This window comes from Pogona vitticeps, chromosome 3, assembly GCF_051106095.1.
Source record: "Pogona vitticeps strain Pit_001003342236 chromosome 3, PviZW2.1, whole genome shotgun sequence".
NCBI classification, from domain to species: Eukaryota; Metazoa; Chordata; class Lepidosauria; order Squamata; family Agamidae; genus Pogona; species Pogona vitticeps.
In genome coordinates this window covers 2,228,076-2,253,885 of record NC_135785.1, presented here as the reverse complement: position 1 = coordinate 2,253,885, position 25,810 = coordinate 2,228,076, and the positions used below count along the sequence as shown (strand labels likewise).

Genomic DNA, 25,810 nt, shown 5'->3' with positions numbered 1-25,810 from the left:
GACCAAGTATTTCAAATACTACTTAAGACTTCTTCAAAATGATTTAAAAACAGATGCTTCTTTGCTTGAAACATCACTGAAAAAAAAAAAGCACCAACAGAATTCGTAAAGCAGCTTCAGGCTGGATGGCTGAAATCCTGTGCCTTTACTGCACCTGCAGGAGGCAAATGGTGCCGTGTTGAGTCATTTCTAGCATCCATTCAGCAAGGTGTCCTGTTTTCCTTGATTTTAGCTGTCATCTAGGAGTTAATGTCCATGAAGTGGATGGGTTTGGTGCTGTACTGTATTACCTTATTTTGTTCATTATTTGCTTCTCCCCCCCCCCCCCCCATGTACTTCTGGCAGGGCAATGTCAGGCAAACAATAGAGACTTTTCCAGTGGGGTTAGGTTTCAAGAAGGCAGTAATGCTCCTGCCTGATTCATTAACAGCTGCATCCATTTATTTGGCATGTGCCGACTTATACCACCTGACACCAGCATATTCTGCTGGGAAGTAGCACAGAGACAAAGCTGTTCTCCTTATTGTTTCTGGGGGCTCACCCCAGTCTGACCAGTTCCCTGTGTATGTTGTTTCTGGTAGCAACTTTCTGTCTGGTGCCTCTGCTTATGGTTCTAGGATGTGAAACTAGGGTGGCTCCTTTTAAAAGAACAAAAGCCCAACCACTTCTCAACGTGAAATTCTCCTCCATCAGTTACCCCCAACCTCCGTCTTGCCTGTGTTAAGTTCAGGGGCTCCCATAACTCATCTTTGGTGCACAAGGAGGTCCTGAGTTCAATTCATCTTCTGCTGAAAATGGACTTCAGACTTGAAAAAGACTCTGCTAAGACTCTGGAGAGCCACTTCCATAACAGGCCAGTATCCTCAGCTGTAGAGGATGCTTTGAGGCACTGCTGACATGACGGAATATGAACAAAAATGACTTTGTTTCGCATGCGCTGAGCCAATTTGCTCAAGTCATGTAGATAATGCTTTAATGCAAATAAAACAAGTGGCGAAAAATGGATGGGGGGGTGGCTGCTTTTTTCCACGGATTTTTAAAGAAGTAAAATACCTTGGAAGAGTTGTTTGCATTTAACAAAATCATAACGACCAGCCAGTTGTTCTCTGCATAGCGTGTGCTGTGACTCTTGAAAGGAAGGGACACAAGCTCTGTAATTTGTACAGACTGTCTCGGCCCGGAGACTTTGATGAGAGATAATGGTGCTGCTTGTCTTGGCTGTTGACTGGAGATGCCGAACCTTTCCTGGTTGGCAGATTCTTCATCCAGGTGTCTTGCAAGGTGAGATTTTCCAGACTGATGAGAATGAAGGATCAAGCAATTCTTCCCTGCCCTTCACAGCTCTCTGCAGGCTGGATGCTTTGTGAGGTCATGGCAGAGCTCCCCCCCCCCCCCCCGCCGGTGTAACAGATTCAGCCTTGGTCAGGTTCTCAACTGGACTTTTAAGACAAGTGAAGGAAAAGAAAAGAAAAAGGCCCTTGTTGCCTCCTTCTCTCTTCTCCTGCTTCCGGGAGGAAGTTTTCTATTCTTTTAAAAAAATTCTTTATAAATGATGCAGTGCATCTGTGCTGCTGTAATAGAGTCTAAAAAAAAATCACTTCCTTTGCCCCTCTGAATGAGCCAGTATCCTTTGATGCAGCTCTCTTCTTAACCCACTTCACAATATGCCAGTTTTCCAGCGGCAGGCGACTTGAAAGCCACACGGGAAGCAATCGAACCCATTGTGTTCTTAATGTGCACAAAAAAATGTAGAAGCCCTTGACGGGGGTTCAGAAAGGTACAGGCAGGGATGATCTGGGGATGGTTTTGGTTCACTCCAGCGATTGCATTGTGTAAATTGCTGGAAAAAAGAAGCGAACCAACCTGTCTCGTGGGTCCCAAACTGAAGTAGCTGCTTGACCTTCTCCACTTAGTGCTTTCACTGTGAACCTATTTTTCTCCCTTGGCAATGGTCTTGGGTTGGAGAGGTGCACGTGGGTGTGTGTGTGAATCTGTAGGCAAAAGCAGGAATTGCTCTTTTTTGCTTTTCCCAGTCTGCCTACAGCGGCTATGCTTTGGAAGACATTGTGGCTTGTGTGCTAGAGCAGTGGTTCTTAACCTTGGGTTACTCGGGTGTTTTTGGACCGCAACTCCCAGAAGCCTTCACCACCAGCTGTGCTGGCTGGGGTTTCTGGGAGTTGCAGTTCAAAAACACCTGAGTAACCCAGGGTTAAGAACCACTGTGCTAGAGGTTCCCAGCTCCCCAACAGAGAAATCTCAGCAAAAATCATCGATTGTGTTATCCTGCTTATTAATGTTATTGAATGAGAATGGGTTCTAGCTGTTCGAAGGTGTTATATTTGTTCCATGTTTGGTGTGAACTGTTTGATAAGCTCTTTTGAGATCTGGTTTACCAAGAGAAGTGGTGTATAATTTCTTTAAATAAGGTGGTCTTACTTTCTTCTTAGCCTTGTTTTGGAGGAGAACAGTTTTGCTGCCCCGAGGCTCTCTCTTAAACCCGTTTTTGCTGCCTTTTGATCACCACTAATCCTGCTCCACTGTCTGGATTGATTTTCTTCTAGCCCGCCCTTGTAGCCGTAAAAGGCTAGCTGACCCGTTGCAGATGCCCTTCCCTGGTCTGCTGTTGAATTTTGCTCTTTAGTTCCAAGGCTTGGTTTTTGAGTCACTTAGGGTGCAAAGGCATGAACTGGAAGGGGTTGCTTTAAAGGGAGTGACCTTTCTGTGTCCAGGGGGACAACTCCAGCCGTTTCCCCCTGCCCAGAGGAGAAACCCTACAGCTGGACCAAAAAAAGCTCCCTCTTGGGCATGGATGAGGGTTGGGCTGGACTTCATTTCCCTGTCTGTCATGGGATTGCCGGAAAATACAGCAGATTGCACCCAGCTGCTACAGGAGCACTCCTAATTGCAACATGGCCATCCTCTAAAGCAGTGGTCTCCAACCTTGGGCCTCCAGGTGTTATTGGACTTCAAGTCCCAGAAATCCTGGACAGCAGAGGTGGTGGTGAAGGCTTCTGGGAGTTGTAGTCCAAGAACATCTGGAGGCCCAAGGTTGGGGACCACTGCTCTAAAGGGTGCGGCTGAACCGGCCAGCTGGCTCACGTGGGATCAGACTAAATAGAGCTGATTCCAAATGTGCTCTGGAATTTAAGCCACACTTTCTATCACACACATTCCCTCGGCCAGTGGTTCCCAACCTTGTTTCCCCAGACGTTCTTTCCCCCAGAACTTTTTGTACGGAACCACAAAAATTTGGAGAGGAGTCAGTGAGGTTTGAAATTCTACCTGTTCAACTTGGGGCCATATGTGTTGGGCGTAGGGAGACGCTAGGGACTAGTGCTATTTTATTTGAACTTTTAAAACTGCTTTGTTAGCAGTTGGTTAATTCTTCTTGATCGTTGCCGATTCTGAGGAGTGTTATGTTATAGGCACAACACGCACCGAGAGAAAATATTAAGGTGGTTGTTAAATTGTTGTGTTGCATGTTTGATCTGTTAAAAAGAGCCAGAAAAAGTCCTGAAGCTTTTTACCACTCAGTCTGTGCATGCGTGCAAGAGAGCAAAAGAAAAAAAAATAAGTACTTTGGAGCAGAGCATGGATTTAAACCTCTGAATATCAAAATTCTCCTCTTCTTTTTGGCCCCTGATGCTCTCTCAGTGGAAACGATGAGCCTGTCGAGGAGTTATGATCACCAGCAGAGGCTTTTCTCTCGGCCCCACCACCTTCACAAGTGCATTTGATGGGGGGGGACACAGGAGAGGGCCTTCTCTGTGGCTGCTCCCAGAGACTTTGGAACTCCCTCCCACTGGAGGCCCGCCAGACCCCATCTTTGCTGTCCTTCCACAAGCAGGCAGAGACCTTTCTCTTCAGGCAAGCTTTCCCTCAGTGACTGGCAGCCTGAGGGGATTTTCTTTCTCAAGGGATTGTTGTGCTCTGTTGTTTTTAAATGTGTTTTTAGTATGGATTTTATCGACCATTTTAAATATAATGCTTGTTTAATTCTTTTTTAAAATACTTACATACTTAGTTTTTATAGCTTTTAAAGATTGTCTTTTAATTGTTGTAAACCGCCCTGGACCCTTTTAAGGAGAAAGGTGGGGTAAAAATATTACGAAGGAACAAATGATTGATTGATGGATTGATTGATTGATTGATTTGATTTGAATGCACTCAGGTATGGAGCACAAGATAAATAGAGACCACCATCATTACTCCCAAGAGGTTGCAGCTCCTGCCTCTCTTCCAGAAAGGTCCCTATAGCCAGGGAAAAGGGCCAGGCTGGTTCACCAGAAGCTTTGTGTCGTACAGTCCTCAGAAGAGGGTTCGCCTTTGGCCACTCCAAGAGTGCCACAAAATGGGCCATAAAATGTGTGTGGTCAGTTTCTAAGATGCTCGGCCTGAGAGCAGCCTTCCTGAACTCACCTTCTGCCAGGCTGGGCTGCGTCTCCCATCATCCCCGGCTAGCACCGTCTTGGCAAGCTGGAGATGGGGTGGTGGTGAGTCACCCAACACACTGAGGCAGAGACGACCTTAAAGCATGTGCAGAGTGCCTGCTGAAGGCACTCTTGTCCAGACAGTTGAGAAGGCTTTGGTTGCTTGTTTTCCCTTTTTGGTTTCAAAGGGAGTGATTTAGAGGAGACTTTGTTCCTCTGGAGGGCCACAAAGTTGGGGAGAAATAAAACGTCTGACTTCTGAGCAGATGTCCTGCCTCCCTTTTCTTAAAAAAAAAAGTGTGTCTCTGTTTCAGAGGTCGTGTGTGTGTGTGTGTGTGTGTGTGTGTGTGTGTGTGTGTGTGTGTGTGTGTGTGTGAGTGAGAGAGAGAGAGAGAGAGAGAGAGAGAGAGAGCATGGCATGTGCATTGGTGTGACCAAGTGTCTATGTAGGAGATCCGAGCAGGCTGTGCGTATCAAGTTGGGCTCTCGAGCCCTTCCAGAGGATTCAGACATTCTGTGTTTTATGCCACCAAACCACATGCAGGTTTTATTTGGCCGAAGGGTTTTGGAGAGGGCCGCTCTCCTGGGTGTGAAGCCGTTGGCAGCTTATGCCGGGTGGGAGTCTTTAAGACTGTAATTCTTGATGCAGGACACCTATAAAACCCCCATGGCTGCCCTTTTGGATTTAAAGGGTTTTGTTGGCTCTGTGTTACCGTCTTTAGTGCCTGATGGGGATGCTCACCTTAAGGATCAGAGGATGGGTAGACAGGTTTTAGAATCAATAAGTGCCGGCCACAGAGACTGTGCTCTGATGCAGTGCTTCTCAACTCCTGGTGTTTATAGGTAAAGGTAAAGGTTCCCCCCTTGACATTGAGTCCAGTCGTGTCCGACTCTAGGGCACGGTGCTCATCCTCGTCTCCAAGCCCTAGAGCCAACGTTTGTCCGAAGACCGTTTTCCGTGGTCACGTGGCCAGCGCGACGAGACATGGAATGCTGTTACCTTCCCACCGAGGTGGTCCCTATTTATCTACTCGCATTTTTACATGCTTTCGAACGGCTAGGTTGGCAGGAGGTGGGACAAGCGATGGGGGCTCCCTCCGTCGCGTGGATTCAATCTTACGACTGCTGGTCTTAACCTGCAGCACCACCCTGTCCCTTATAGGTGTTTATAGGGATGCCCTAACCCAATGGGTACCAATCTGGGGTCACCCAGGTGCTCTTGGGCTACAACTCCCAGAAACCCCTGGCTAGCACAGCTGGTGCTGAAGGCTTCTGGGAATTGCAGTCCGAGAACGTCTGGGTTGGCCAGGGTTGGGAACCATCACTCTAATGCATTTAGTGGTAGAACAGAATTTCGGCACAGACAAGATTGTACACACACACACGCACAAGGCTTCATTTATTAAGGATTACCAGTCTCTCCCAGATCTCGGGAGTATTTTAAGAAACTGAGATCTGTCTAGGATCACTGGGGGGGTGGGTGGGAGAGATCTAGGGTGGACCCATCCGGGAGAGAAGGTGGACAGTCCTTTAAAGAAGAGGCTCGTTGGCACAGCACCTTCTGTTCCATGACCAAGCGGTGGCTTTGCATGCGAAAATGCACCAGATTGAACTCCAGGCATGTCACGTTTGCGGCTGGGAAGGATTTTTAACCTGAAACTCTTGAGTAGATTCGTCTAGAGGGGCCCCTATAAGAGCCAAATAAATAAGTAAATGGAGAGCCATTGCTGCTGCCAGTCAGAGTTGGTGATGCTAGGCCAGAGGGACCCAAACTGGTAGAAGCCAGCTTCTTGATAGGAGCATGCACGCTATAAGCCAGGACAGAAGGAGAGGAAAACACACCAGAGTATGGTGGGCGAGATCAGCCATCTTCAACCTTTTCTTGGGGGGGCACGGTCCTTTGGGAGCTCTCCTCGGGCTCCAGGGTCAAACAAGGAAAGCCGTGGGCTGTATGCAAGGATACAACACGAACAGAGGAACCTGTGCCCCCCCACCCCTTCAAATGTGCCAGGGCTCCCCAGGCCCCCCCCCAGTTGCAAATGGCTGGTCTAGATTGACCTCTGGCCCGACTCAGCAGCTTCACCCTATGTTTAAAAGGAAGTGGGGGTGTGGAGACTGGAGTCAAAAGTCTTTGGAATATTTATAGCACACCTCAGATGGCGTCGTTATTGCTGTGTGCCCATTATTTCATTTAAAACATTTCTACCTCACCTTTCTGCTTAAGAAGGACCCGAGGCCGCTTGCATCTTTCAAAGACAATATTTAAAGCGAAAAAGCCGTAAAGGTACAGATACCTGAAAGGATCAAATCAATATCACAGCAAAAGATGATAACAGCAGGAACACCAAACACACATTCAAAGCAGTAAAGGTGCAACCGTCCATAAAAGAAACACGCTCAGGATAAAGCTTGCTTGAAGAGAAAGGTCTTTCTTTGCTTGATGAAGGACAGGGAAGATGGGCGAGCCTGGACTCTTGTGGGAGGGAGTTCCAGAGTCTGAGAAAGCCATGAAAGGGTTTTTTGAGGTATCTGGGATGTTCAAAGGGTGTCTTGCCACCTGCCTTCAGCGGGTCTCCATGGAGAAGCGGGAATCTGAAGCCAGGTAGTACAGCCTTAGTCGGACGCTCCATCCCTTACACCGCGCTGCCTTTCCAGTAAACAGAACCTCGGCCCTTATCTGCTTGTCATCTTTACAACAAGCTGGCAAGAGTATTATTATCCCCTTATTGCGCTCGGGAGGCCGAGGCTGAGAGAGACAGCGACTTGCCTTCAGGCCAGCTCTGGAGTTCACGGCAGAGGTGAGCCCTGGGAAATTCCTGGCCAGGTGGCTCATGGATCCACCGACGCTAAATAATGCCTATAAGTTAATTAATTTAGACCGGTGCATTCCACGGCGGGAGGTTATTACACGTGGGAGTGCAATAACCTCTGCATACAAGATGTGCATGGTGCACCCAAAGCAGAGGTGAACGCGTACGCCAGGCGCAGCGTGTTAAGTCTTTAAAGTGACCCGGGTGCCCTTTTGTGGCCAGCCCAGCCGCCATCCCCAGAGGTGTGTCTTGCCGTTGGCGCGGGTCTTCCGTCGGACTTGAACGGATGAGAGTAGATGAACACAGGCCTCCTCATTGAGCGAAACACTTTGTTCGTTCACTCACTGTGGCCTCCCGGGAGGAATAACTCTTTGGATGTTCCTACCGTGGTTAAATCACCATGCCTGATAACCTCGGGGTGTGTGGGGGGAAAAAGATATTAGATTTGCTCCTAAATCTTTTTTAAAAATCTTTTTTAGGGTTTGAATTGATGGAATCGCTTTGCAACACAGTCAGTGTTTAGCAGTATATGTGTATGCATACACATATACTGCTGAATATTATATATGTATATACTTAGGACTTTCTGGAAGGGTGTATCTTCTCCTTTGTTGGGACGGGGGGACAAGTGAAAGTTCCCCCCCCCCCTGTGTGTATATGTGTGGGGGTGGGTGGTTGTAATATGTGTGTACCTTTCTCCCCGGGGTCCTTTTGTCAAACGCGGTTTTCCTCCTCCTCCTCCTTCTCCTCTGGCGTGTGCTGGTCTCGCTCTCTCTTTTCATCCCCTCTTGCTTTCCTTTTCAGAGATTGGAGATGATAAGGATTCCTTAACCACTTAATGAGCTGGGAGAGGCCACCCTCCATTGGCGTGGAGGAGTCCAGGTGTGCAACATTTTGACAGGTACAGCCGAGCAGGCCCGCCCCACCCCCCCTCCTAGCCCAAAGAGAGGTATATAAGGGAACCTTAAATTACACACACACACACTCACAGACAGACACACACAGAGAGAGACAGACACACAGAGACAGACAGAGGCACGCGCTGGTCCTGAGAGCTCCCCACGCAGCAGATCGCCCCGTTGGTTTCCCGAAGGGTCTCACTGGGGGTGGGGGGTGTCTGGTGGGGAGGAAAAAACGACGACAACGACAGCAACCTGGAGCCCGCAGAGAGGACAGCAGCTCTGCTTAACCTCACTGCTAACATGTTGTACCTTGAGAACAATACCCAGTCCCAGTACAATGAGGTAAGACACCCCGCCAGGTCTTCGCTCCCATCTTCGCCCCCGTCTCTCCTGCTTGCTTCTCCTTCCCATTTTGCTCCCAGTTGCATCCTCTCTCTAAGGTGTAGACCCCCCAAGTCAGCATGTTTCTATTTTGAGGGGGTAAATTTTGCAACTTTCCCAGTGCCCTTTTTAGGTTTAATTATTTGGGGGAGAGGGAGGTCCTGCTTTTTTAAAGCGTCGGCCCGCAGAGTTGGTTTTCCTTGAGTACCCGTCGGTTCTGCAGCATGGTGAAGCTTTTTGCCGGTGTTGACTGTAAACGTCTGTAACTTACCTTTTTATTGACATAATAGTAAGCTAGTGTGAAAAGGCACCTTTTAACAGAGGACATCCCCAGGTTTTAAAACGCAGCGCAAACAAAGCTTTTGGCGTAAGAATGTTTGTTGATAGGACATTCATGGAGTTCGTTTCCTCTGATGCGATTAATTCTTTGCCCTTTGCCGTGGCTGGGGAAAAAATTGAATCTTTGTCAACAAGCTATGCATATAATGTGGCTGGAGTGCGAGCGATCGCCTGGATTCTTTGTTTGCAAAGCAATTATTTATGTTTAAGTGCAAGAGATACACCGGCGTACAGAGAGAGCGGACTTGAATTTATTGGCCTGATTTAATTCTGAGGAAGTGTGCATGCGTAGAGAAAGAGAGAGAAACGCTTTGCCAAATAAAAGTTAGACCTTTGGCTCCAGGGTGGCCACCTGTGAGCATTCCAGAGGAGAAAGCAGCTGCGTCCCCCCCCCGCCCGGTCTGAAGGAGAAGGGCACCCAAACGCTGTGATTTCAGCAAGCGCCCTGCAGGTTGATGCCCACAACTAGCTAAGGTTGTTTTTTTCCAGAGGTTGTGGATCTGCACATGGATGCATCTGAGAGCAGCAGAGTCCACGGAGGAGGGTTGATGGTGGGGTGGAGGAGGTGGGCTGTATGGTTTCGGGAAGCTGGTGCACCTTTAGTGGATCTCATTGCCAAAGAGAGTTCAGGGATCCCACCGGCCCAGGACAGGCTAAGGGATGGTGAACCCTGAAGCTAGGATGCCCCAAAGGTCCAGCTAGCCCGGCGGTCTCTTTCCTGCAGTGGCCAAGTCAGTGTCTCTCTCTGCCCAATGGTGAAGGTCGGGTTGAGTCGTGGAAATATTAGCTGCACAGCGGAACAAGAGGACACTTGCAGGACACGCTGGCCTTCTAAGATGCCACATTCTGGACAGGTCTTGAACAGATGTCTCTTAGGCACTTCATGGAACAAAGATGTTTACCCTTTGCCATCTCTCTCTCTTGTCTGGTCTTTCTGGAATTTGTTCCATCTCAGGTTAGTTGTCTCCCCCTTGCCAGTGCAATAGGGATCTTTCCAAAGCCATTTTGGCTTTCCGTGGTTCACCCTGCTCCCATTTCCTTGTCCCAAAAAGGTTCTTTCCTTGGTCTGCCTGACGGTTGACTCGGTGGCCTTCCTTCCTGCACTCCCTTCGTGAAAAGGATCCTCCATCTCGGTTTTAAAATGGATGCCTGCTTCCTTTTCTTCTCCTCTGAAAGGCATAAATACTGGGAAATTGTGTTTTGCTCCTGAACAGTGGTCGGTCGGTCAGTCGGTCGGTCAGGGAGAAGGACCCCACCCCATGTTTTAGAATGCAAACTGCCTCTGTTCCAATTGATGAGGCATCATGGCGTCTCAGATTTTAAAAAGGGAAAGCTGTTCTGGAAGTTTTAAGCAAAATTATACGGCAGGGAGGTTTGCGGTGCACGGTGCTATTTTCGTAACGTTTTGGCATCCACTCCCGACATCTTTGCAATCCGGGGGAACGTGAAAATCTTGCTGTTTCTAAAATGGCTGACGTGACGCTGGAGCCGCTAAAAGAGGGCCCAGAATCCAAAGCGGTCGCGATGTTTTAAAAGTTTTAACCACTGGGACTCTGCCTGCTCCGGACCTCTGGAGAAGCCCAAATGGACCTGCCTCAACGCTTGATTTCTGCAAGATGCTTCCATCCATTTGAGACCTATGGCCTTTTAAAAATAAACTAGTGGCACTAAATAAGTTGAAGGTGGGGAAACCTCCTTATTTTTTCTGTGAGGTTTCTTTTTGGAGGGTGTGTGTGTGTGTCTCTCTCTCTGTTCAGCGCTAGGTGCTGTGACGCCTTTGCCAGTGGTCGGAAGGCAGGCCTGGAGGAATTTGCAGGAGGACGGCAGAAGAGAGAATGGGGTTGGAACAAGAGGGCGGAGGAAGAATCTCATGGCTATGGAGAGACCACCGCTTGGTGGTGGGAAAAGTTACTTTTTTGGACGCCAGCTCTCAGGACGCCCCCGCCCAGCAACCTGGCGGCCAGCTTTGGAGGGAGTCATGAAGCTGAGCAGGAACCAAAGGAGGCCAAGAAGAGGCTGGGTTACAGGAGCACATTTTTTGAGAAGGGAAATGGCAGGAGAGAAGCGAAGTTTTGGAAAGGGGAGGAGAGGCGGCAGGCCGTTCCCAGGCTGGCTCCTTCATATCTGTGCATAGATGTCATAATAAGTGGTACCCCTTGGACTCCGTGGCTGCCTCTTTGTGGGTGACTAGCTCTTCTCCACCTCCTCCGTCACAGGCAGTGTCTCTCTCTTGCCAGGGGCTTTGCTGTGCGCTCAAACCCAGGAGCTTGTGCAAGCCGTAATAAAGGCAGTGACGAGGTCTCCGAAGGAAAGGCAGCCTTCCTGATGGCTTGGCTTCCTGGAAGGGTTTGCGCACGGCCTCTGCGACCTACGAGAGTCCAAATTCTGCACACTCCACGGTGCCCAAGGAGGGGGAGCGGAGGCCGGCGCACGGTGGTGGCGAGGAAGGGTTGGCAAGCCCCACACCCAAGAGCGTGGTTGACTTATGAGGTCCCAGGATTTTTCGCCCAGGGCAAGAGGGGGCGCCGGGTTCAACGGGTCCGCTTTCGACGTGCGCCTCCGCGGAGCGGTGAGCGCCCCAGAACCGCCGACACCACGGCGGGAGCCACGAAGGGAGAAGGCGGACTCGCCTCTCTCTCCCGCCAGAGCCAGACGCATGGCTCCTTCTCGGCCCTGACTCACCTCGACGGCGCATGGGCGCGCACTTGACGCATGGGAGGTGTTGGGCAAGTGGATTTCCCCTTGGGAAATGTGCTCCCCAAGCGCCTGGGTGTGGGCGACTGAACTCCCTGACCCCCTGGGAGGATTCGGAGGGGAGGCTGCTGAGCTGTTTCATTTTGGGGGTGGGGGTAACCCAGGAGGAGACAGCTGGGCTTGGCACCTGACGGGGAGGATCCACCCCTTTTTTCCCCCTGCGTGTGGTTTTGCAGAAGGCGGCTGACTTCTTTCCTCCTAGCATTGGCACGATGCTAATGCGGAGCGCCATTTTCTTCACCGCAGTCAACAGCAACCTGTACTTTGGTGTTCAGAGCAAAAAAACTCCCTTCTTGACCTAGAATATTGGATATATAAAGAGGTGGCATTATGGATTGGAAACCACATGAGTGGTAAAAGGTGCACATGTCAACACTGCTCCCATAAGCCGGCCTGCCCCTTTCCCAAATATTCGAGCTCCTTTGTCCTCAAACAGAGACAGGGGCAGGTAGAGATTCCAAGGGATCCATACGAGTTTGGGACCTGTCTTTTTATCACCGTAAACAAATTCTGCATTTCCCCCCCAATTTTCTTTAATTTTTTTTCAGAATTTTATGGGGTGTTTTTTTGGGGGAGCAGGGGGTTGCCGACTTTGTACATGCATTTTTTTCTTTAAAAATGGCCGCTTGAATGCTTTGTGAAAAGGAGATTGGATTGCAATGCAGAAGAAGTGGAGAAGCGTGGAGCATTTGCCAGCAACCCAAGAAAGAGGGGCTGTGCCCACATATATGGGACCCACTGCCCCGGGGAAATAATACCTCCATGTTCAGAGGCAGTGTACCTCTGAAAATCCCACAATGGGGGGAGAACAATGTTGTGTCCAAGCTTGGCTGGCTGGCTGACTCTCTGTTTCTTTAATATACCACTTATTTAATTGAAGGCCACTCTGGGCGGTTCACGACATAAACAAGAAGCAAACATCAAATCCTACACCAGTGGTTCCCCACCTTGGTCAAACCCAGGTGTTCTTGGACTGCAATTCCCAGAAGCCTTCGCCACCAGCTGGGCTGGCCAAGGGTTTCTGGGAGTTGCAGTCCAAGAACACATCTGGGTGAAGCACTGCCCAACACAATAAGCCAAAGCCTTACTTAAACATTTAAAATGGCGGCCCTGTGATCTTCGTGGCTGGCCGTTTCACTGGGTTCCGTTGATGAACTGGGCTAAAGGCATTCATTTGGCCACGGTGGGAATGGATCTTCCTCCCCACTCCACCGCACTCCAGGGTCTGTTGGACTACAATGCCCATAATCCCCCCCCATAACCAGCATGTTGGGGAAAACCAAGGCAATCTGCCTTGCCGTTCTACTCTGGCAGCTTTTTCTTCCAGCGGACCCAACACTTCCCAACTGAGCAGGGAGTGAGATGCTCCCAGACAAGTTCGCCTGCCCGTCCTCAGTCCGTTCACAAAGCGAAGCTTACTTTCCCGAGCGGTGAACCTTGTTAACTCCACCCGTCTTCGCTCCACCCTGTCTGGCCTGCTCAGGCCCTTTCCTGGAACTGTAGACTTCTCGATGCTTGAGTCTGATTCTCTCCTCCTTTCCGTGATCCTCAAAACTCTTGAGCACATTATCTTGTTTGTGTTTTTCACTTTGGTGAGCGTGTGTGTGTGCCATTTAAAGCGGTGCTTCCCGGATGATTTTCTCCACCCTGGGTTTTTCTCCACCTACCCTCTCTCCCCCCCCAACCCTAACCCACCTTGTCCTCAGGCTGCTTTCCAACGAAGAAAAGTAATTCTGTCATCAAAGCAAGGGATTCAAGCATTCAGGTGGTGGAAGGAGCTGCACCACCATGAAGGTGTTGACACAAGCTCCTAGTACAAACCGAGAGCCGCAAAGACGGAAGGGACCCTTTGGATCATCTAGTCCAGCCCCGGTCAAGGAAGGCCAGCAGTCACAGGGTAGCGCTAACACCAAGACGTTCACCCTTCTTCCCGGGCTGTTGCAACAGAAGAGGAAAATCCAGTGTCCCTGATGGAGGAGAGACCCCGCACGGCCCACCACTATTGGGTGGCCACCGTGTTGCCCGGCCTCGTTAATTTATCTCCGAAACTCTTGCCGCTTAAACCAAGGAACGAGAACCTCGGAATGCCAGTGACGAATGTGTTTCCTTCTCATTTGTTCTGCAGCAACTGAATTTTCGTCTGCGTGCTAATTTTAGGGCTCTCCACAGAGGCGGCCATGAAATATTAATATGCATTTTAGTATGCCACTGTATTTCAAACCTCGTTAAAATACAGTTCAATCCGTGACTTGGATTTAAAAATTTGCAATTTTTTTTCATAAGCAGGCACCTTTTCTTTAAAAGATAGGGTGTTGAACAATCTCGCCAGTAAAAAAAAAAAGAGGGGGGAGAAAATCGTGGATGCTTGCCGGTTCTGCCAAAAATCTCTCTGCCCATCTGCCAAGTGCTGCCATATTTAAGCTTGTCGAAAGGAAGCCCCAGAGCTTTTCTGTGGAATTGACGAACAAATGCGTCCATTTCATGGCTTGGTGTGACCCGTGAGCCGAATGGATTTCTCAGCCCTCAAGACTGGACCGGTTCCTTAGCACGGCTGATGGAAGATCATGTCAAATCTGTTCCACTTCTGTTTTTTATACCAATGAAGATCTTCTGAAGAAACGGGGGGGGGGGGGGGAGATGGCAGAACTCCTTCAGCATAGCTTGCTGGCTGGGGGTTTATGGGATGTGTAGTCTGAAAAAGTAACATCTCCAGCCTCAGAGGTTGAATTTACTGATGGGGGAACTGGAGCATCGGGAGAAGAGGCTGGCTTTCACGTTGGGCCGGGTGAACGATTTGAGCTCGGCTCTGCCTTGGTCTCTCACCGGATCTTGACGCCTTCTCCAAAGCTGGCGTATAGGAGAGCGTGGTGGCATTTGGCGGCTTCAACCGTCCTCGGCCTTATCCAAACCTCTGCGTATAATGCAATTTTTTGCTTCCGTATACACACCCTGCATGTTCTAAAACCGTGCAGCCCTGTGCAGCCGTTCGGAGCATGGAAGGAAGCCGGGTTCAGCCGACGGGTGCTTCTGGATATGTTGGTGGTCTCAGCCCCGGACCGGGCTGAAGAACTCTGTGTGAACTAGCCCTCCCTTTCTGTTTGGCACTATAGCACGGTGAAAGTACATTTACGTGAAACTCCAGGCCTGGAACCACCCCAACCCAGCCGACATCATGCGTCCCCTTGTCATTCCTTTAGTCCAGTCGTTCCCAACCTTGGTTCCTCAGGAAGTCTTGGACTACAACTCCCAGAAGCCTTCACCGTTGGATTTCTGGGAGTTGCGGACTCCAAGGCCATTTGGGGACCCACGGCTGGGAACGTCTGCTTTAGATAAAACATGAGTAGCAACCGATGGAAGTGAGCCGCAGATCTTGACCTGCGTTGACTGGGCGTTGGCTGTCCTTCTGTCTGTCTTCCAAATCCCGCCAGCCCCTCCTTTCTGGCCTTCTGCTACCCGGCCTCGATGGGGGTTAGCCACATGGGCGGGCCAATTGTGCAGACTGGCCAAGAACATCTCCTATCCTTTTGTCCCTCTCGATTTCCTTTCACCGCCGACTTTGCGACTTTTGTCATGATTCCCCGGGGTTTGTGTACGCAGATCTTAGCCTCCCCTTCGCGCAGTCTCCAGTCAAGGGGAGGATTAAGGAGGTGCCTCTCCGTTGAGGGCTGAGTCCTCCTTCATGGGAAACCTGGTGCAACAAAAGGCGAGGGGCAACTTTGGGACACTTCCGGATGGAGGGCGGTTCGGTCCCAGCCGGGCTTGCTGTTGTTTTTGCTGTTGTTCTGCATCCACCGGCTTAAGAAGGCTCTGCGGGGAGGCCAAGCGGCGGGTCAAGGAAGAGGAGGAGGTGCCGGGCCAAAGGCACCGGGGAAACAAAAGCAGAACTCAGCAAACACACTTTTTTAAAGAGGAAAATCTGTTCCTTTTGTGTGCCAGTGTGTTTGGAAAGTAAAGCGTTGTTATTGTTCGCAGTGTTGAAAGACGTATTCATTATATTCCGTGGTCTGCCATGGGTGACTTTTTGTTGTTGTTGTTCATTTCTGCTCCTTTGCTCACGGGGGGGGGGGATCATGTCGTCGAAGTCTTTGCAAGTGTTGCTTCAGACACGCTTTGAACGTTGTCTTGGAAAGTAACTGGACGCGTTTGGTTTTGTTCATGACCTTTGCTTCGGAGTGGAATCTTGTTCACACCTTTGCTTAACCCCAAAACTTACTAGTGACAGGTAACGATGCCTCCCAAGCTTTGGAGAAAGGGAAAATATCGCCTCAACCCAACGCAGGTCTGGAATGGTTTCTGCCAGAGACGTTGGCAAGGCTTTGGGTCTGAACCCTCAAACCGAGTCCAGGTTTTTGCTACCAAGTCCTGAGTCTAAAGCTCCAGGGCTGGATTCCTATTAAAAAGAATTCCCCCACCCGCCCCCCCAGGAAAAAGGGAAAGGCAGGAGGTTCTGAGTCACATGTCAAGTCCAAATCATTGGGGGGGAGAACCCAGAGTCTAGGTCGTGTCACTTTTGTAACTGAAGTCCAGTTTGACAGTGAGCCCGCATTCTTGGTTTTTTGCACCGGTGTAACACCGTGCTTGGCCTTGAACCTGGGCTTTTAAGCTTCCTCAGATCCTGTTTTCCGCTAAATCCGGAAGATCAACCCCCGACTTTGGCACTGGTGCCACGCTGTCCGTGAGTTAATCCTGGAAAAGAGGAGAAAAGGCCTGGGGAAGGGGAGGGGGCCACCAGGACGCCCAGCTAGCCATCCGCGTTTTTGCAAAGTTTAAGGAGATGGGAAACGATCCCTCTGCATCACCGTATTGTTTGCAAGGGGAGGGGCCAGTGTTTTAGACTTTGCCACTTAGGAAATGGGCGGGTGGGTAGAGAAAGTATGCTATGTTTATTGATGGCATCTTAGGGGATATCCTGCACTAAGCGTAGGTGTGTGTAGACTATTTCTTGTGTCCACCCCTGTACAGAAGTTGTGGGGAAAGTGCCGAGGACGTCCACTGTAGAGGTGGAAGAGGCAAGGGAGAGGGAATTCCGATGGAGTAATTCTGGAATTTATGACGATTCCAGAAATGATTCTGCGGACTGACGAGGATGGGGTGGCAGGAAGGATTTTGCCTCCGTTCCCAAGCTCTTCTCCCTGCATGAGGTCTAGAAACATGAGAGAGTGGGGCCCATGTTTTACTCGGCCGTGCTTGTCTTTTTCCGGGTGGCCTCTCTCTCATCCTGGCCCCGCGGTCAGGGTGAATGGGGGCATTCTCTGCCTTGGGCCTCTGGTGAGTCAAATACAAGAGGAGCGGAGAGGAGATGATTTCTTGGCACACAAAGGAAAAATCTCTGTCGGCCTTTGGAGGAGTCCTGTCTCTGCTCTGGCGGCATGTTAGGAAGACCGGTTCTGGGCTCTGTGACTTTCGTTCCTTGCTCTGTTAAGGGGAATGTGGGAAGGGATGGGGGCTTAGCTAGCCCTTACACTAAGCCTGGTTCCAGTCCTGGGTCTCTCTTTGCCAAGTGGGTCCCTGCCCTCCAGAACCTGGGCCGCAACCTGGCCAGTTCTGTTGTGGACAAGGCAGGACATGGTAAGAACGGCACACCTCAATCCGGGTGGGTGTAGAGCGCTGCTCCGCAGTGCAACCTGAATCCTTGCCCGTCTCTTGCAACGAATAACTTTTTTAGAACCAAAGTTTTGCCATCTCGTTTCCTCCCCGAGATCCGGCGTTGTGCTGCCCGGCGACGGACAGCAAAGTGTTTCCTGGCGCTTCTTGGAGTCAGCCACGATGCCTCTGCCTCTAGTCACAGGCGTGAATCGCTTCATCCCTGTGACCCGCAGCCACGTTTAACCTTCCTGTGCTTTCAAAACAGCTGCTCACCTTTTTTTCTCTCTCCAGGTGATGCAGCAAAACACATCCTGTCGGGGCTGAGTTACGATGTCCTCTTTCGTCCGCTTGCAGTAAAATCCGAGATGGTTAACTGATAATCATCCTGGTAGTCAACAAAAAGGTTGACTCACGGAGATCAAGCGGTGCCTTGGCATCAACGGGTTTCCCCCACGCCGCCCGAGTTCCCTTCAGTTCTGGTTAACTGTTAGGGCTTTTTCCTTCCTTCTTCAAAACACATTCTCTGATATCCAGATGTTATTCGTTCTCAAAAGATCTTGGAACCCGGGTCTTGCTTTTATTTTCCTTTCCCAACCTGGAACAATTGTTTTGGTATCTTTGCCTGGTTTCATGTGAGCCAATGTGTGCTTTTTCTATACCTAAATAAAAACGTCTTACTTAGGGTTGCTTTCAGAATGGAGGTTTCTCCTGTTGCCACTCCTGCCCTCACCCCCTCCATCTCCGCCTCTCTTTTTTGTTGATGGTTGGGCTCTCTTGATGGAGAGATTCGGGGTAAACTCTGTTCGGAGGCACCATTTGGGTGAGAAGAGTATCTACAGGGGGAGATGCTGGCTTGTGCCACCCACACCGTCTCAAAGGATCCCAAACGGTGCCCGCATGCTTTATCCTGTAAATCAGTGGCCCCCACCCAACCTTGGGTCCCCCGGGGTGTTCTTGGACTGCAGCTCCCAAAAAACCCCGGCCAGCACAGCTGGTGGTGAAGGCTTCTGGGAGTTGCGGTCCAAGAGGATCTGGGATTACCCAAGGTTAGAAACCACTGGTGTAGATGTTCAGGTTTGTGGATTTGGTTGAGCCCTTGGCGGTCGAGGTGGGGCCAGGATTCTGCTGCCAGATCAGCGTGTGAGCAGACGGTTTGGAGACCCATGCATTTCTGGAGCTGAGATCGTTTTTCACCGTGCTGATGCTGGTTGTTTATATACATTTTCTGGCCATATTGCTAAGCTTCTTTTTCTATCCCTGCCTCCTTCTGACACACCCACCCACCCCTGCGTCAAACCAGTGCTTGGTTGTATGCATGCAACATGAATTCCACAGAACGCTGGAAACAGTACAGACTGTGGTTGCTGCTTTTTTTAAAATTAAAATAAAGAATGGCTATTGAGCTAAGTGTGGAAGTGTTATGTGGTGGCATAGGTGGGGCTGTTAGTTCCCTGTCCCAGAACTAGGAAAAACAGACTCTTTCGGTTGTAATTCAGAAAGTCCTCTTTGTGATGGTTTCATAATATAGTTTGGGGCAAGTTTCCCTATCTGTCAAATCTCAGCGCGCCCTGCCTCCAAAGGTGGGCGTGAAAATTGAGCCTGATAATTCTTAACATCTTGCATATGGCAAACGCTCTGTACGTAGAATAGATTTGCACAGTTGCTAAGGGGTCATTCCTGCAACCCCAGTGAGCTGTCCACCTTCGCCTTGAAGGAGATACTGGCACCCAGGTCCGGGGGGGGGGGGGCAGACCTGGAAAGACCAGCACTAGCTGGCTGGAAAGTGGGGGGACGGACGGTGGCAAGAGTCCAGCCAGCACCAGTTAGAAGGTTCAGGGGTGTCCTAAAAACTATGAGTAACCTGATCCTAAAGATAGGAATTTGGGGCCAGAAAGAGACTGGACTCCACCGGTGTGTGTGTCTCTGTGTGTGTTAGTGAGGTTAACTGAGCCCCCACTCCCACCCCCAATGAACTGGCCAGGCAAGGCGTCGCTCGCTTGCTTATCCCACAGCGTTGATAAAGCCAAATTCAGAAACCTCTGGGACTTTGGAGTTTATGGAAACCATGGCAGAGGAGAGACTCCCAGACTAGCACACATAAAGAGTAGCATGTGTAAATTGAAAAAAAAAAAGCCTCTAAGAAATCATGTTTGTGTTGAGAGAGGCTGCATTTCAGTCTTGTGATTTTGGCTGTGTGTGAATATTGATTTTGTTCCGTACAAGATGTGTGTGCATGAAGTGATTCTTCTCTGATGTCCAGGCTGGGAGGAGAGCAGAGCTGCCCCGAGCCTCTGAGAACAAGGGCAATAAAACCTTAATGAACGGTCACCGTGTCTCCTAATGCACGAATTGGAGCCGCCAAGCATGACTCAGAGATGTGACACAGGGATGAGCAGGCACAGAGTTATTTGTGATTCAGATCCCATTGTTCAAGGTCTAGCGGGGTAGCTGGCTTACATCTCTTTAATCAGGGGCAGCAAAGAGTCTTAGAAGGCCTTAAGGATCGTTCTTGGAAGAAAGCGTCCAGGTATTGCAGCACGCTTGCAGCTGCAAGGGAATTGATGCCAAATAAACTTCTTAGTCTTTAAGGCAACTTAAGGAGGCTCTTGAAAGTCCCCTGGACTGCAAAGAGAACAAACCTATCCATTCTGAAGGAAATCAACCCTGCGTGCTCCCTGGAAGGACAGATCCTGAAGCTGAGGCTCCAATACTTTGGCCATCTCATGAGAAGAAAAGACTCCCTGGAAAAGACCCTGATGTTGGGAAAGTGTGAAGGCTGGAGGAGAAGGGGACGACAGAGGATGAGGTGGTTGTACAGGGCCATCGAAGCGACCAACATGAATTTGACCCAACTCCAGGAGGCAGTGGAAGAGAGGAGGGCCTGGCGTGCTCTGGTCAATGGGGTCATGAAGAGTCGGACACTTTAGACTGAACGACTAAACAACAACAACGACAAAACATCATTTAAATCCCCTTTGGTTCCTTTTCCACTGGGACCACATAAACCTGCATATAGATGAGAAGCAAAGCAAAAGCAACGTGTGGTGCTTATATATTGCTTCATAGCAATTTAATTTAATTTAATGTAGGCTACACATTGCCACCCCCTGTGCAAACTGGGTAGTCCATTTACGGACCTTGGAAGGATAGAAGCTTGGGCTGATTACCTAAGTCTGTCCGGATCGAACTCGGATCATGAGCAGAGGCTTGACTGCAGTATTGCCATTTAGCCACTTTGCCCACGGGGCTTAATGTATCAACACATCTTGGAAACTGTGTTTTTTTTTTGATGGGTAAAAAGAGGTTGCTGCTACATGCTTTGATGCAAAACGTACTTACCACACACATCTATATGAGGCCGCTGGGTGGGGTCATCAGGGGGTGTGGTGCTTCGTGTCACCAGTATGCGGATGACACGCAGCTCTACATCTCCTTTTTGCCAACTGCAGGAGAAGCCGTCCTGTGCCTTCAGCGCTGCCTGGGGACTATACTGGGATGGATGCAGGAGAACGGGCTTAGGCTGAATCCGGACAAGACGGAAGTACTGAGGGTGGGCCCTCCCACAGTCGGGGATTTGGGAAACTCCCTCTCTTTCGGGGGGGTGACTCTCCCTGCAAAGGATGGGGTACGCAGCTTGGGGATTCATCTGGACCCGGTGCTTTCCATGGAATCACAGGTGGCATCGGTGGTCCGCACCGCCTTTTTTCATCTCAGGCGGATAGCCCAGCTGCGGCCCTACCTGGAAGTGGGGGCGCTCACCACCTTAGTACATGCGCTCGTAATCTCAAGATTAGACCACTGTAATGCGCTCTACGTGGGGCTTCCTTTGAGGTTGCTGCGGAAATTACAGGTGGTGCAGAATGCGGCGGCCAGATTACTCAGTGGAGTGAAAAAATTCCAACATATTTCGCCCACTCTGGCTGCATTGCATTGGCTGCCCATCAGGTTCCGCATCGACTTCAAAGTGTTAACACTTACGTATAAAGCCCTAAACGGTTTAGGGCCTCGATACCTGGCGGAACGCCTATTCCCACCAAGTTCTACCCGGATCTCACGGGCGAGCCAGGAGGTGAGGCTGAGGAGCTTAACGCCGAGGGAGGCCCGAAAAGAGAAAACAAGAAATAGGGCCTTCTCGGCAGTGGCTCCTCGATTGTGGAATAACTTACCTCCTGGTATTCGCGGAGCTCCCTCGCTGGGCACCTTTAAGAATCTATTAAAGACCTGGATGTTTCGGCAGGCCTTCTCACCAGATTATTTTTGATTTTCTTTTCCCCTTTATTGTTTCATTATTCTAATTCTTCTGTAATCTGTTGTTTTATTTTATTGTATTTTATCTTTGTTGTTGGCCGCCTAGAGTAGTCCATTGGACTAGATAGGCGGGATATAAATTAAATAAATAAATAAATAAATAAATAAATCTGTAAGAAAGGACTGGCACACACAAGGTACCGTTAGCAGGGGGTAGCACATGTGTGCATGCATCTCTGGGAAACTGGGCCACATACAGAATAGTCTCCTTGGAGGTTCAGGAAACTATGGCAGTCGCTACTCACACATGTTATTCACTGTGATGGGATGGTATATGGGTTTCTAATCCTCAAAAATGCTTCCTACCTCAATGTTGAAATCGCATAATCTCTGCAGTAATAGACCTAGCTAAAAGATGATTGTTACTATCCAAGAAGCTGCCTGCAAGATTTATTTTCTTATATTGGTGTATGATTTGCTGTTGTTTGTTTGTTGGTTTGCCTTTATTCTGCGGCATCAAGCTGCTCCTGGTTCGGGCTGGCCCTCATAGGGTTTCTGAGGAGACTGAGATGCTCACGACATGGTTTACCCTTCCTAACCCCTGGGGAATTTCCACAGCTGGACAGGGATGGGAGCGTGGGTTCCCTGAGTCTTTCTCTGACACCCTAACCCCCTACACTACACTGGTGCTCCATTTCCACAGAGGCTGCCCCCCCCAAAAAAAAGTATGATGCCCCAAAGGAGTAAGGTGTGTCTCTGGGGATCCTGCTCCTTTTCCCACACACATCTTTTGGCGATCACCCTTGGTCCTGCTTCAAAGCGTCCTACAGGAGAGATTGGCTCCGTGTTCTGTTCTTTGAGAAGCTGAGCCTTAAACAGGCTGTACTTTATTTTTTAAATTGTGAAACATGGGCAGGTGGTAGAAAACTGGGGGCGGGGGAGTCGGAATGGCAGCTATTTGGCCTTAGGGTGCCAAATAACTCAAACAGAGGGAGGCTGCAGACGGGAACATGCCATGGATTAAAACAGGTCAGCCTGTCTTGTGCAGCAGAAGGACCCAGCCTCGCTGAACCGGGGCTAATTCACCTCTCAGACTCGGTGGGGAGAAGGGTTAGACCATTTTGGGATCATTTGTCTGGAGCGTCTGGGAGAAGCTCTCATCATTTTAGGGTCCTGCATGTGCCAATATTCTGCTTTTATGTGGACTTTACATATCCCTGCTCCGAGTGAAATGTCTTGTGTGTCTTTTTCAAGTTGAAAGCAACGAGGGATGCTTCAAATTTTGTTTCTTGATTTTGTTTTTATTTTGTTCTGGCATTTGGGGAGTTTCTCTGCCTTCTTACCATGGGAAACAATGGGCCTTGAAAACAGCAAAAGCATGATCCATTTAAGAAAATGAAAAGGTTTAGGGCATAAAGAACTAAAAGGCAATGTAGTATAACTTGATGTTGGACAGATGGTTGGACATGGTCATCGAAGCAACCAGCATGAATTTGACCCAACTCTGGGAGGCAGTGGAGAGACCGAAGGGCCTGGTGTGCTCGAGTCCATGGGGTCACGAAGAGTCGGACACGACTAGACGACTAAACAACAACAAGCTGGAGGAGAGTCTTGAGAGTCCCCTGGACTGCAAGGAGAACAAACCTATCCATTCTGAAGGAAATCAACCTTGAGTGCTCCCTGGAAGGACAGATCCTGAAGCTGAGGCTCCAAAGTGAAGGAAAGAGGAGAAGGGGACGACAGAGGACGAGATGGTTGGACAGGGTCATTGAAGCGACCGACGTGACTTTGACCCAACTCTGGGAGGCGGTGGAAGATAGGAGGGCCTGGCGTGCTCTGGTCCATGGGGTCACGAGGAGTCGGACACGACTAAACGAATAAACAGCAAAAAACAACATAACCTGATGTATAACATACATGTCATGTAATATTCTTCTGCTAATATGCTTCCTTTCTCCCAGAACTGAGAATTAAGAGCATCAGTCTTGTACTTATTATAATAATAATCATGTTCTGTCAAGTCAGTTCTGTCTGCAACTCCCTCGCCACAGCCCCTCAAGGCCTTTGCTCCACTCTGCCCAGTGTTAGGGCTGTCACCATGATAGCCAATGGTCAGTGCTGAACGGTATACAGTTGTCGCCTTGTCCAGTTGTTAAGGGAACCTGTGGAGCCCACATGTATTGAGGGGAGTGTGCAGTGCTCTGAACATGGAAGCACCACTATCACAAGGTGGACTCTTGGCATCCACCAGAACCCTGGCTTTTAAAAAAAAAACCCTCCCCAGAAAGTCTGGTTTCTATTTATTTATTTATTTATTTATTTATTTATTTATTTATTTATACCCTGCCCCTCTAGACCATGTCTATTTTTCAGTGCAATGATAGAAAGGGTCAACTCCCTCAATGGAGCTGAAATCTCTGAACCTCCCAAACAGAGAGAGAGAGAGAGTGTTTACTACACCAAAAAGGCAGTGGTTGTGCCTATGTGTTGGAGGGAGAACCTATGACTTGTGAAGTTTTTACAAACGACCCTGAAGTTTCTCTAATTTGAATTGGGGGGGGGGGAGAGAATCACATGATGGCTTTTCTCCTTGCTGATCAATAGTCATGGCCCAAGTTGCTTGTGGAGAGTGTGAGGTTTCCACAACTGGTCACTCTTTTCCATTGATGGTTCAAGTAGCCAATCTAGAGGTTGAGGAACATTCTGGATTGATTTATGAGGTGGTTGTAATAAGAGTCCTCTTCTAAGATGTGGTTAGTAGACTGTGGAAGTGTGTTGTTTTCAGTAGCGGAGAGATTTTAGGAAGGTGAGCTGGTTGGCTCTGGGTCTTTCCGCCTCATTAGTTCGGTGACCAGAGGTTTGTCACGGTTGGCTCAGGTTAGACCAAGCTGGCTGGCGGGGCCTGAGGAGTTGACGTTGAAAAAGGTTATGTATCCAAGCCATGATGCATGGCCAGGAAATGCTCCAGAAACGTTGCCATGAAATCCATGAGTCTGTGTTGCATTCCTTGCTCGATCTTTGAGTTTAGTTGTGGATAAAGCTGGGAATGTGATGCAAAAAAGAAAAAAGAAAGGGAAACTGCTAATCTCTCTCTAAAACCCTTACTTCTGAATGTCAGGAGGCTCACTCCATGGATTGACTTCTCCGCAATGGGATAAACAGGAAAATTGGTTTGAAAAAAGAAGAGTGTTATGAGTTTAATGGTGAGCAAACTCACGAATGGTTAACCTTTTCCCGCCTGGTCTTCTGCGCGCTCAGTGAGATCCATGGTTTGCCAAGATGGCTGGCTAGGATCTGCCTGAGATACTTCTAGAAAGAGTGTTTTTCAGTAAACAAAAGTGTTCAGTCTGGCGTTTGCCTCTGTCAGTGAGGCCAGTTTAGAATTGTGTTTAGCTTCCTATTTGCACGGGGTTGCAGAGAAGTATGTTGGAACACTTCCTGGTGTCGGTGAGGATGATGGACTTCTGCAAAGCAAGAGAGCTGATCCCTCTCCTGTCCCACTGTTGGTTATTCACCGTGTATTGGACAAACTTGCAGGTTTGAGTTTGGTTGTTTCGTTCTTCATTCGTGTTTCAGGTGAGGGAGCAACAGTACTTTTTTAAAAAAGCAAGAAACATTCTGTTCACTTGTCTGTTTGTTTGTTTTTTAAAAAAGAAAAGACTAAAGTTGTAAATCCTCTCAGCAGAACCCAGGGAGCAGAAGTGGGTTTGTGATAACTCAGGCACCAGCCAGTCAGTACTATGCATTTTCAGCTTCTGCAGCCAGTGAGCAGAATCAGTGCTCCTGAGTGTGAACTTGGCATGGAAGCCGCAGTAGCCAGACAGTTCAACACGATGCACAGCCTTAAAGCTAGAGCTGCTTAAGGGTGTCCTTCACAGACCTGATGAAACGCAGTGCTTCTTTCTCTCTTCTTAAATGTCTCCAAGCTTTGTACTTCAGGGCTGGGTGAGAGAACAACAACAACAACAACAACAAAAAGGATTGTGAGTTACTTGCAAGTGATCAGCCCCCAGTTCTGCAACAATACAAGAGGATTTAGGACTGAGAAACTAGGAGAGTGATTTTTATCTGAAAGCAGCCTTCAGTTGAGCTGGTGAACTTCAGGGCTTATTAAACAACAAAACAGACCTCACCAAGCCTGCCATCCGCCCACCAAGGTCTACAACACAAATCTCCTCATCCTTGACTGCTTTCTGTCCGGCTACGGCTGCGACCACACCAGGCATTTGAATCGATTTCTGTTCCGACTTTTTAAAAATCAGGTTCAAGTCCTGTGATATTTAAAATCCAGCAGATGCGTTCACATACACTGAACAGAAATTGATTTAGTTTTGGTGATTTAAACCAGTTTTGGCCATCT

General features: G+C 49.2%; 1 protein-coding gene across 6 annotated transcripts in view; it reads left to right on the top strand.

Moving 5' to 3' along the window:
- Nucleotides 1–25,810, top strand: part of TP63 (tumor protein p63) — a 126,121-nt gene that overhangs the window by 18,803 nt on the left and 81,508 nt on the right. The window contains exon 1 of one of the 6 annotated variants that reach the window (XM_072996374.2): nucleotides 8,271–8,484. The exons of the other annotated variants lie outside the window; for them this stretch is intronic. Coding sequence (XP_072852475.1) covers nucleotides 8,443–8,484 — 42 coding nt within the window. The 5' untranslated portion in view covers nucleotides 8,271–8,442. Of the gene's footprint in view, nucleotides 1–8,270; nucleotides 8,485–25,810 lie in introns of those variants that run through there. 6 annotated transcript variants of the gene reach the window in all.